Raw genomic sequence first — 13,240 nt, forward strand, 5'->3', positions numbered from 1 at the left:
TGAGGTGAGCAGCAATGTCGAAGATAAAGAAAGAACTCCTTACACGCAGGCAAAAGAAAGTGATGGATGGAAAGACTGTAGCAACCTGAAACACTGGTAAGCAATCTGGGTACATTTCAGAACAACGTTCATTAGCTTATCTGTGATAGAAAAGCAGGGGCCAATTATACGAATCTCAGAACATGCCCCACACAAAATGGGACCGTCCAGTCTGGACTGGGCAACTATCTCCTCTTTGAATGAGTGTGTTTCTTGTGCGCCTACTCAGGGGGGAGGTGGTCTAATGGAACATGTATATGGCACTTACCAGTGGTTTGGATTCAAATGTTTCCATACATCATATCTTGGCAACGATTATTATACTTGCCTTGAAGAGCTGGGCCGCATACCCTATCAAACCACAGGACACATGAAAGTCACACTACAATAAAGGAGCACCTCTGCGTTCTCAATGTGGGTCCCTGAATTAATGACTTGCTTTATTAAGTTGTTCCAGGATTGAGCCAACCACAATTTATACCAAGCAAAAAACGAATTGTGGTACAATGAGGACACTGCCCACCCCAAGATGTTCATCTCACAGATGAACTGAAGGCAGGCACCCAACTCACTCAAGACAGCTACTTAAACAACACCTTAATTCTAAGGACCTCACTATGAGTGGCTGAATTTCACCTACAAAGTTAACCCCAGGTGTATTTCCACCACTACCAATTCAAGTATGTCAAAGCTGAAATTAAACTTCAGACCCGATAATTCTGCGCCAAAACACCTCGGACCTTGAAAGACTGGGGTAAGGGTAGAAGCTGCTGCCAGAAGCTCAGCCTGGCCCCATCTGACGCCTGTAGCAGAATGGATGGGGAAGCCAATGCCGCCCCCTCACCAAAGTAGATCCCTGTGCGGATCTCCTTGCCCCCACCCACCGGCGCTTTCACCGACACGTTCCTCTGGCACACATCAGGTGGAAATGTCTGCGATTTTCTCCCCAGGCTCCGGGGAAACGCACATAAAATTATTTCCTAGCTCCAGGCCTGTGTGATTATTCTCCATTCGGTGAAGAATACGAGCAATGTGTTGACTTTTATGTGGAAATACCGTCTCGAATCAGGGATCAAGGCCCTCGGATATCGTCTCACCAAAATCCACTTAATCGAAATGAGGGCCTACGCTGTAATCAAAAAGCAGAATACAAACTCTCATTCTCGGATAACTGAAATGGACTCCTAGAACAACTACCTTGTGGGCTTGATGTACACCCAAAAACGTCAACCGTGGACTAGCAAGGAATTTCGGTCACTTGCTTAATGCTTACAGCCCGGAAAGGTTCTCACAGAAATGGTTCATTTCCTTGGTCCTTCAAGAAAAGAGCAGCTCTGCAGCCCAGATATCAAACATCTGCTGCAACTTTTCCGAGTTGGAGGCGGGAAGGTTTTTAAACTAATTGAAACCAGCGACATCCGAGTAACTGGGAAAGTTTGCCACGGGCGGCGATGAAAATTCCCCGCTTTATAAATACAGACCATTCGGAGCTCGCACGCTTCCCAGGACCATGCCTGAGCAGCTCACCGAGTTCAGATTTTTTTGGGGGGAAATTCTATTAGCATGTAATTTATCGTTTATTCATCACAATTGTTACAATAGAAAACTGTGCACATGGCACTCTCCTGAATACAAAGACTATTTCCAGCACACAGGAAGTTTATATGATAGTAGGTAGCATTAGTTAGTACATAAGCAATTCCCAGTGAAATTATATGTACAAATAGTTTTTAACAGGGAAATCCTGAGAAAAACAAAGAGTAATACTAAGATTAATATTAATGAAAACTGTTTAGTGAAAAGGTATGTGCTGTCAATTAGGGACAAAAAATCTTGCGAGATTATTTTCAACGTCTCAAACATATGCTGGAGGTGGGCGCACGGTGATAAAAAACAGAAATACGAAAGATTTGAAAGAAATCCTCCTAATGCACCCAAAGCTATAAAGCATAGAACCAAAGTCATATATACACACATGTATAAAGCTGCATAATAACTGGCTGAATACATAAAATAAAGCGCACATGGCTGTTCAACAGCTCTGTCTGTAACTTGGTTATTAAATTCACAAGTCTATCTTCCACACTAAATACGGTTTATATTTAATTGGGTAGATGTTAAACCCCCATACCAAAACTGTAGAGAGCAAGATAACAGGATCAAACGGCGTGTCAGTCAACAAACAAGGCTCGGCAGTGAATCACTGCTCGAGGCCGCCCAGCTAATCTGAGGGAATTCAAGCAGGGATGTAATTCGACTCACTCCAGTGGCATGCACACTCCATCCATCTAAGAGCACGGGGGAAGGCGGGGAGTGGCCGTTGAATGACAGAGAGGCGCAGGGAACTGTACAGAAGCACAAGAGAGAATGAATACATACCACGGAATCCGACGCAAGCAGCCAAACCACACAGGCACCACGCCCCATAACATGAGATGCTGGCCTTTTACCCAACAAAGTTCGGACGGTTTTAGTCTATATATATAATGTTATGTGCTGATCTACAAGTCCCAGAATGCAATGTGCTGTTGGCTTTAAAGCTGGAACTGGATAAAGGCGTCACATAAGATGAGGCTACTTAGCAACTGTGATGTTTATACCAACCCAATGTACTTGTGTGCCCGGCAGGTAGGACAGCATGAACTTTACTAGTTAAATAAATTTAAAAAAAAATAGCAGGTAAAACCAATGACTGCTATTGGGATACTAATACTTACAAGATACAAGTTCAGATCTCACCCGCCCTGTACATTAGTGGTGGGAAAGACACATTCCACAGCTATTGAATGAAATAGAAACCATTTGCATCTGGCCACCAAACACACTCAAAATGGACAATATTATAAATTGTACTATTTGAGAGACGAAAGCTTCTAAAAATATACTGCAGCACATGTTTCTCTTCTGAGCTGTGAAATAATGGAATGTAGACTACTACCCACTATTATATGAGTTGTATCAAAGACATTGTCTAAAAGAGTTAGCACCACATCCTACACAATGATTGGGACATATGCTTTAAGTATAACAAAATCAAAACAGCATCTCATAACAATGCAGACTGTTCAAGCTAGACAGCCTTCCCATCGTTGAGCTAAAGCTTATATCAAATGTATACAAGTTGGTACGTACCTATCGCTATGCAAAGGTTCAAATGAGTTCACATCTCCTTTATGTACTAACCACGTCCTCTTCCCTACAACTACTGCTTATCACAACTGTATATAACTTGTGTCAATATTTTCCAAACTGTGGGTCGCAACCCACTGGTGGTTTAGGAGCAGATTTTTGGTGGTTCTAGAAAGTCAGTGCAATAAATAAATATGCCTATAATTTCTGTGTTTATCTTGCCACAGCTGTGATGCTTCAAAGCCAGATGCCAAATGTCAGGCCACATCTTCTGACAAATTGCTGCTCATTTTTTTAACATGGGATTGGCATTTACTTTTCTCTCGAAGGCTGAAAAGTGAGAGGAGTTTTAAAAGGGAATTACATGACAATCTTACTGGAAATGTGAATGGAAAGGTCATAAGATGCTGTGTCCGTACACACTCAGCAGTTGGAAAAGAAAAAATGAAGCACTTCTTTTGTAATGCTGACATGTGCTAGAAACACAGACTTTATTAGAATCGAAACAAATAAAAGACACTTTACTTGGTGGTGCACAATGGGAAGATATTCTTCGAAACCAGAGTTCAATGTATAATCAAATGAGTGCTATATAGTTTTGTCATTAAAACTGTACAGCTGTGCAAAGTTTGTGGCCATTTCAATGGAAAGTGTGCCGTCTGTAAATGACAAACCACCACCAGACCATACTTTCGGTACTTTCAAAAATTGCCCCTCTTCATCGCTTTTAAAGGTAGAAGGGTCGTGAAAGTCTGTTGTTCTAAAAAGTAGGTTGTGGTTCTAAGAGGTTTTGGGACCAGTGTTTACCCTTGCTTTTAAAGCGCCCTATCACACTTACACAGTCTAGAGCAGTGGTCTTCAAACTTTTTAATGCCGTGCCCCCAAATTGAAAAATAAAAACCATTGGGCCCCCCTCAGAATTTTTCACAATTATTGTAGAAAGATGGCAATGTTTAAATAAGTCTAAACCTATTTAAGCATTACAGTTAAGTACTGTTACCTTTTTAAAACTGCAATAACATGCTTCTGCTTAAAACAAAGGCATGTTATCTGTATAACATTTATTTTGGCCAGAGTTTGGCGCCCCCCCTGGGATCACTTGAGGCCCCCCTAGGGGGGGCCGCCCCCCAGTTTGAAGACCTCTGGTCTAGAGCGTGGTAACAACACTTAAAGATAAATAAAAGGTTTTTTTTTTTCATTTGGTTTAATAGAATGGAATTAGAGGCTAAACAGGTGCACAAAAAAACATTTTACTCTGTATTGACAACTGTGATTGTGCTATTGGGTTCTTCTTATGAATCTGCTAGGGTTATCTTTTCCTTGAGATTAGAGAAGCTATGTGGCCTTTAATTAAGAAGAACCGTTGCGCATGACAACCCCTCGTCTCTCCTGAAGGTGGTAATTGGTCCTGGCGAGCCCCGCAGAGTCTCATGTGAAGCAAAGGGCTGAGGAATGTCCGCATTCCACAGCCCCTTTAATCTCGAGGCGGGAGTGCGCATCTGACTGCTGGGAGAAAAAAAAAAAATCACAGCTTCAAAAGGTTCTTAGTTTACAGGGTATGAATAACTAGCCAAGGAAGTACGATTTGACTATTAAGTCTAAAAATCAGCCCATGCTAGACCAATAACACAAGGGCACTGTTTTTATCAAAATCAAGTTCGTATCTACCCCATATCCAATTACCATTGCGACGCTCCCTATGACTTAAGTCAGGACAAGCGTATCGTTTTTTCTTTTGGGGGGGGGGGGGGGGGGGGGGGAGGGGGGAATAGGAGGAATGTGACCTCTTTTGAACCTGCCCAGATGATGCTGTAATTGCCCCCGATAAACACTAGGGCGGGAAACTTTGAGCGAACGCAAACTTTTCCCACTGGAAAAAGAACATAGCACAGGGCTGGGGGAGGAGTGGGCACACATTGCTATGCGATAAATCGACCCTGAATTGCATAAACAAATACCGAGTTTTAAACGCAGCTGCTCCCTGGGAGAGACCGGGCGGGAGCTGGGTCTGCGGCTGCCTCGGGCCCCTCCTCGGCCCCTGTGGCGCCTCCGAGGCCCTGCCTGCAGAAATGAAGAGACGAAAATCACTCGGCTCACAGCAGCAGTAATAACATTACCACAAGGAAAGGCCGCAGCCCAACAACGCGCAGCCTTTAACCGGGCATATATTATTCACTGGAAGGAGTATCCAGGCCCCACCCTTAAAACAGAAGAAGAGCTCGCCCCTTTGCGTTCGACTTAAACAGGAAACTGGCGTTACCTAATGCAACATCACTCGAGAGCAGCACTGGCCGTGCGCTGCCCTCAAACTGACTAGATGTACCCAATAGTACTGCCAAGAGTCCTTGCTGATTACAGAATACAATGTATTTCTATGGAGGGACGTCATTATTTTAGACGACTGAATAAATCAAACAGCTAAACTTAAAACCGCACGAGCATTTAAATTCCTTTTAGAGCAGTGACGCGCGGGATGAAAGCAGGGCGCTCTTATCAGGGCGGCGCAGAGGCCGAGGAGTCACATCCGCACAGGCCTCGCCCTGCCGCCGTCCATGCCTGCCCTTGCAGAGGGAGGTCATGCGTGTCTCTTCCCGGCAGTCAGGCCGACCAACGGCTACAAAGAAGCACAGAGCTATCGCCGTGCAGCGTTCTTGTGACCAGACTGCACTGCCGTATACACCTCTGAGCAGTTATCCCCATAGATAGCTCCACGGCCCTGCCAAAAACTTGCACTGGCGTACACAGCCCCACAAACACCCGGCAATGGAAATATACTGCTTTTCGTACAGTCAACAGCACACTGTGCGCTTCGAGCAACATACAGACGGTACACGGCTGTCGGCACGCTACCGTCCCTGCTCACGGAATGCATCCTAAGGTTTAAAGGCCCCATCAGCCTGCACCCATTCTGTATATAGAGCCTGACGGCTGGGAAGCACTTGGCCACTCCTATCACCGGCGCGCAATAAGAGCATCTTACAGACTAGTCCTTGGCCTGTTATCTCCCACGCTGCGAACACCCTACGGTAAAATACACCACACTGAGCTACAGAAACCCCCGCCCCTCCTATGATTACATCTGCTGAGGAGGGGAAGACAGCATCTCCTCCCCCAGTGGAAACGCAATGGACATGGGGTGGGCGTGGGCAGTCGACGGGCCTAACACAAGCGGCCATTGTGTTTCAGATTTTAATTGGTCTAAGAGCCCATATTATCAAAGCAAGCGCAGCCCGCACAGAACATCAATGACTACACTCAAAATCCACATTTGGCAACATCGTGAAACTCTTTGGGGAGCCACAAAAAAAACGACTGTTTACATATTAAGCTTGCTGCGGGTTTCACAGCTTATCACAGACTGCAGATATAGCGCACGCCTGTCGTTGCCACACGAGATCAAGGTAAATGACAATGACACACACACATACATTCTGCCTGTGCACCCTCCCCCCTTTCTTCGTGATTGACTTCCAAAACACCAACTAAAAAAACTGGTAAGGGGCGCAGGAATGCGTTCTGACCCCCGTGAGAAAAACACGGGCATGGGAGAGGGGTGCGGAAACCAGGAGCTGATTATAACATTTATAAAGTTACAGAGCATCCGTCTGCACCAAACTACTGATTCCCAGCCAGCTGCCGTTAGACCTAATACAGGCCGGTTCAGCTTTTCACACATTGGAAAACATTACCACACAAAGGTAAATCAATCATAAATGAACTACTTTATATCACACGCCCCAGACCATACACAATGAAATCCATCTCTTCCAATGGTAACGCACATCGGCCTAAAATATAAATACCAGCTACATCTTACAACCACCAGATCATACACATCTAACAACTAAAGCTCACACACAACTCTAGTTTTGGACTGAAATCAGCAGGCCATACAAAATAGATATATACCAATGGTCATGCACACCAGACTATTTATAATGGAACCCATAACCAGAGATACCAAAGTACGCAAAATGGACTCCATGTCAACCTTTCATAAAAACAGCCAACCACATACAACAGAATCAATCATTCAGAAAAGGTCACACACAAAAAAAGAAATCAACTACCAGCTCATACACAACGGACTACCCACACCACAAGAGCATAACAAAAGGGTATATAATAGTACAGTATTATAAACAAATGAATCCAAGGTTAGCACCGGGGACGAATATCCCACCATAATTAAAGTGTAAAACAAAAAGACCATTCATCTACTCCATCTAGGGATGCAGCTGCCATCCCATACACATTATAATCTATTAACACCCTGTAGACACAAACACAATGCATTGTTTTATTTAACTTGGACATGGCCACCAGACATATAGCAAACCAAATTATCTACATATCAATCTCTATCCAAACACAAAACCATAAACTGTGTGATTTATCTACACCCACTGGCACAACCACCAATAAACACATAATGTCACCCACCTAAAACTAAGGGAACCGACAATGGCCCAGACATATTGTTTAAGGCAAAATCTATGCAGATTGTTGTTTTAATAAAAATTGTATTACTGACGAGTATAGCCAAATGAAGAACACTACACAACGTACATCGATTGAAAACTGCATGTGGTCTATTTAAGTAGGACACTATTACTAGTGCCCCCTGCACACAGATTATAACTGCATCTCTGTCGAGACGCTGCGTGGTCAGACAGCAGCTGCTAAAATGATGTCACTGTATTACGTCCGGTAGTTTCAGTGAGTGATCCGTTCCCAACTCGTTCCCCCATCTCCAGTTTCGCTTGAAAGGATAACACCGTTTGGTTTCGATTCGTATCCATGCAGCTGGGCCCTGTTCACCGTTCAGCCATGGCTGTCTCTCATACAGAGGACGGCTTACAGGCTTTTCCAGGAAGTGTCATGGGGATTGTTCGAGCCCCGCCCCCACCCGCTAATAGCCATAATGCATAGCTGCCCTGCTCAGAATATAGGGTGTAGCTACAGAAGGCCTGAGGCAAAGATGCAGACCTCGCTCCTTTTAAACCATCTTTGGAGGGGAAAAAAGGCGGAACTTCAGTTATTTGATTGCGGTATTCTTCTAATGGACTACACTACCTGCCCTTACAGAATACATGCTGCCTGAGCAACACTATAGAACAGGCCCTGGTGGTGCTTTGTACCGCCAGGATTAAGTAGGTTACCAAGTCACGCTGTTTCCATTCTACTCCAGTACTCGTGTTTCTTCACAAAGTACTATTGGGGCTAGAGTATACTGAGGCAGATGTGCGGTGGTGCCCTCTTTCAGAGAGGATTGGCAGTGTCATCTTGCAGCCGCGCCAGGGTATTCATTCAAGAGCAGAAACGGGGCTAGTTTCTTCTTTGCTGCTGCCACCCCTTCTCTCCCAGTCTGAGGAAGATAAAGAGTGCTCGGGCATTATTTAGTGGAGTACACGGTAGGCAGGGCCTGTCCCTCTCCTGGAGTCTGTGTAGGAGCAGACGGGGGTTCAGCGACAACCTATGCGCGGCACCACGCCCATGTGGGGTAGCTGTGAGTGTAGAAAGGGCTTATAGTTTTTTTTTTTTTACATTTTGTACGTCGTTGCAAGCATGTTATGGCGGTAATACACCTTAGTCCAGAGTTGCTGCTCGCCAGTCATGTGTTGGCAGTGCTCCAGTTCTTTTAGGCCTCCCATGCCGAACTTACTATACCCAGCCGGCATAGCTGGGAGCCAGTGTAGTTAAGTCTGGACAGCGTTGTGCTCAGCATCAGTCTTTCCCAGGAACTGTCATCACAGCAGTGGGATGGGGATTTACTGCCGGTACCCAGACCCCCCGCCCTGCGCATCTCTGGCGCTGTTTCTACTCCCGACAAGAAAAAAAGGAGATGATTTCAAGAGCTACAACTATTGAGACTTGGATGCGGCTGTCGGTACTATGGAGACTCCCCTGTGAGGTTGACTGAACTGCGGCTGGAGCCGGCCCTACCCTACGACTTTTGTAGTGCATTGGTCGAACGGACATTAACTTGCCCCTCCTGTGTATTACAAAGATCCCATCCTTTAGCTGCCCCCCCTCTCCAGACGGGACCCCCTTCCCCTGGAGCTCCCCACTGCGAGGCCAGTTCCCCCGCACTGCCGGGATGATGCAGCCCTGCGGTTGCATTCAGCGGCCTCCACTGTGCGCGCCGAGGGTGGAGTCTCCCCGGTGGGAGTGCTCCCGAGTGCATTCCTCTGCGGGCCGTGCCCCTGCCAGCGCCGGGCCTCTCACCTGCTTCCGATAGGCGCTCCTCACCGGGTAGCTGCTGTTGGGGACAATCATTCCCGGAGCGCTGTGTCCTCGGCTCCCGGGGGGCGGGCGGGGGCGGCGCGGCCAGGGGCTCCCGAGCAGGGACAGGCTGACAACTTCCAGCCTGCTAACTTTGTGCGGCTCCGACAAGGCCTCCGGTGCGCGACAGGGCCGGCCTGCGGGGGCGGCGGTCCACGGGCGGGGCAGGGCGGCGGGCGCAGGAGTCCGATCTGGTACAATATTTGGTGTCCCATGCAGCGCGCGGATCCCCTGCCCTTCGGCCGTCTCCGGGCTCCTCCCTGCTCGCGCGCCATTGGCTCTGCGCACCTCAGCGCTGCTGCGTCACGAGGGTCCGTCCTGGACCCGCCCCTAACCGAAAGGAGTGTCTCGACCCCGCCTCGGCGCAGCCAGGCATAGCAGCAGCACGCCGATCCGAGCTGCTAAAGTGCGAGCCTTTTCGCTCCAGGGCCGTGACGCTTAACCTTTTGACTTCTGTTGGACTCCCACTTAGTCACTGCGGGAAACCGGGGACCCCCTCTGAATCTTTTTTTGGATTTCGGCACACCCAAGGAGTCAGAGGAAGCAGAGGACCCTGGCCTATGCACATTCCATGATTTGAGCCTCAAAACAATACACAAAAAGACGGAAGCAAGCATTCATAAAAAAAATACACACCATTATTAAATATTAATTCGCAAACAAATTCATTCAAAATTATAATTTCAAAGGGAAGATTGGAACTTTTCAGTTAAGGCCACTCATCATTTATGTGCTACATTCTACGTGACACACTTGCATTGCTCCACAAATTACTCTGAGGATACAGACTTCATTTTTAGCCTCAAGTTTCAAATTTCTTCACATTTACAGATTGTTTTAAAACGATCAATTTTACATTTTGTTTGTTATATTCATATTTACTTTATTAATCTGTTAATACTATTTAATGTTCTAGGGAGAAGTCAGGGACCCCTCTGAATTGGCTTCACAGACTTACAGGGGTTGCAGACCACAGGTTAAGAACCACTGCTTTAGGGTATACCATGGGGCCAAAAAATAATAGACAGAGTGGCAGCAACTGCAAAAGTGTTCTTCCTTCACAAATGGGCACTTTCTTTTTATTTGTTGCACTTCGTGTGATAAAAAGTAGCTTCTTTTAACTCTTGTTGGGTACTAACCAGCTGCTGGGGTTCATTATGTGCATTTTGCAGGAAAAGTGCCTTTCGTCATCTATCAAGTGGTCACTGTATATGAAAGGCATTTTAAAAATCCCACCATGCTCAAGCTTGGAGCTGTTAAGTTTAATGGGTCCACGTGTGAGTACCTAAAATCATCGTTATTTTTCTTTGCATTCTAAAAGTTGTAGCCCACTTTATAGCATTGTAGCGTCAGGACTACATGCTATCTTGGTATTGTGGGAGGTGAACCCACTCCCAAGTGGGCCTGTAATATGGTTTCAGACATCTGGGGCAATGGTTAGCTCTTAGCTGTACCTAAAAGTTTGGGTATGAAGACAGGCTCCTAGCTTGCTACATCTACACAAGTTGCAGCCACTGTATGTAGTTATCACATTATATTTTTACAGAAAATATAATTTTATCTTTCATTCAAGGATAGGTACATGACTGTTACTGCTCTGAGGGGTTTGCAACTGGATTATGCCAACTCCTAGTACTTGGAGTTAGCCCAAGCTCTGATTAATAAACTTCATTGGTTGCCAACAACTGGCAACATAAACACACCAAGCAATTAGAGCCAACCCCCATACTTGCCAACAGATATCATTCAGGAGAGCGACTCCTGATCTTTGGCTGTACGGAGGGCTTTAATTTATCTTTTGCTTGCCTGTCAATTCAATGGAGAAAATAAATCCCTCCAACTTTTTTCTAAAATCAACCTCTTTCTTCTTTCCAGATGTTGGCATTTACACAACTCTTAAACCCAAGGGTAGACATGAACTAATATGTTTTATGTTCACTTTCAATTGAGCTTGCATCTCTTTAACATGTCGGCTAAAGCAACTTTCTAGATCACCTTTATGTCTGTAATTGTAAACACTGACTGTAACTATTCTGTGTATGACTGAAATTGACTAGTGCTTGCTGTCTGTGCTGCACCCACTCTGTGTGCGCTAATGTTCAACCACAGCCTTAGCTGTCAAATGACCTCCATGCCTGCCAAATCTGGCTTTTTAAGCCAACAGCACTTTGCTTGTTAAGGTTCTTCAGGAGTATATAATTCCAATGTTACAAGAGAAACTACAAGTCCTATGATGCAACGTGTAAACTACAAGGTAGGAACTGACAGTCATCACAAATGTGTGTGCAGTTTTCCTGTAATATGCATTAAAAAAACACAAACTACAGTCACTCTTGCTTTACCTACACAGCGACTGTTAATGAATCTTTGTAAAACTTTTCATTATTGAGAAACCAAAACGTTTTCTGTTTCCGGTCACCTCTCGTGCTCTCTTTACCCTCTTTTTCATGCCACCATCATTTCTCTTTTTGTTGTTTTTGAATCTTTCACTATTTTTCATCCTTCCCTCCCTCATTGAATCGAGATCCCAGTTACGTTTCTTTTTCAATTTACATTTCAATTTCTGTAGTTCTCACTTCTAAGCCTTTCTCTTCTTGCGCAAATGTGAAACACTACAGACACGGGCAAGCGATCGATTATATGCACATTCTAAGCATTTGTATTATGTATTTATTAATAGTTTTATATAGTGCGACCTTCACCTGGATGGGTTTCAGAGCTCTGATCCAAGCTAAAGGGTGTTGTCCACTAGTTGGTATCTTTATGGAATAATGCGCCTGGTAACCCAACTCTGGGATGAGATCTGCTTCTTCCCACGGTCTCCACAAGTAAGAAGTTATTTTCCGAAGACAGCTGAATGCACTGCAGTTGGTGCACAAATTATGTGTGACACTAAATATTGTGCAACACTGGCCGTGAAATTAACTTCATTGATCTGCTCTGACTTCCCCCCGCCACACTATCCAGCGCCCGTGGAATGGGGGAGGCGCCAAGGCAGGGCTCCAGCCCGGCCCCTCCTTCGTAACCAGCCCCCTTTCCAGGCTTCCATTTGTTGAGGACACGGCAAAAGAGCAGAGCACGAACTACTACCAAAGCTCTCCTTCTAGTAGGCCCCTTGTCCTACGAAGGGATGTCCTTTGGCCACCCCGCCCCCCCTCGCTCACGCGAATGGTTTCTTCTGGCTTGCATACCAGACATTCCAGAGTACAGCCATCTCCTGTTTCTGCCGCAGCCCAAAGAGAACAGGGAGGGGGTGCCCGGCATGCAGTATGCAGGAGGTCCCTGCAAACCTCTGTCGACATCCCTTGGCCATATACACAGTCCTTAAACGGGCTATGCCGTGCTGCGCAGACACACTACAACTGTACGCAGCTACACGTGGAGCAAGGCCCATCTCTGGACTGGAGGTGTGCACAGACAGTACTACTGTGCAGTACCCAGCTTGACATTACTATTAGCTCTCCGTACATTTTTTAAGCACAGTCCAGCTCTGCTACTGCGTACTATGCAAAGCCAGGTCACACTGTACTTAGCTTGCCCATAGCACTGTGCGAAGCCTATAAGGCCACACAGCTCGCCCGGTCCCTCCTATTTTGGACAATTCAACTCTGCTAATTTATAGACGTCACCCCCTTAAGATGAGCCTGTGTCGTGTGTTTTGAGAGGCGTTTCTTATTTTCTGGGCAAAATAAGCCGTGTCGAACTATTCAGGAAAATTAATACATCTAGAAAAAAAACGAGAACATTTGACTTTCGTCAACAGAACGCCATATTTTGTCACAATACA

The 13,240-nt window shown here is 45.7% G+C and overlaps 1 protein-coding gene across 7 annotated transcripts in view; it reads right to left on the bottom strand.

Annotated features, from left to right (window-relative positions):
• Window positions 1-13,240, bottom strand: part of RBMS1 (RNA binding motif single stranded interacting protein 1) — a 552,647-nt gene that overhangs the window by 244,368 nt on the left and 295,039 nt on the right. Inside the window, exon 1 of one of the 7 annotated variants that reach the window (XM_069224218.1) lies at window positions 9,397-9,745. The exons of 4 other annotated variants lie outside the window; for them this stretch is intronic. In XM_069224218.1, the coding sequence (XP_069080319.1) occupies window positions 9,397-9,447 (51 nt within the window). In that variant the 5' untranslated portion in view covers window positions 9,448-9,745. Of the gene's footprint in view, window positions 1-9,396; window positions 9,746-13,240 lie in introns of those variants that run through there. 2 more of the 7 variants (XM_069224216.1, XM_069224215.1) reach the window with 2 other exon arrangements.

Source organism: Pleurodeles waltl, chromosome 3_1, assembly GCF_031143425.1.
Source record: "Pleurodeles waltl isolate 20211129_DDA chromosome 3_1, aPleWal1.hap1.20221129, whole genome shotgun sequence".
Taxonomy (NCBI): Eukaryota; Metazoa; Chordata; class Amphibia; order Caudata; family Salamandridae; genus Pleurodeles; species Pleurodeles waltl.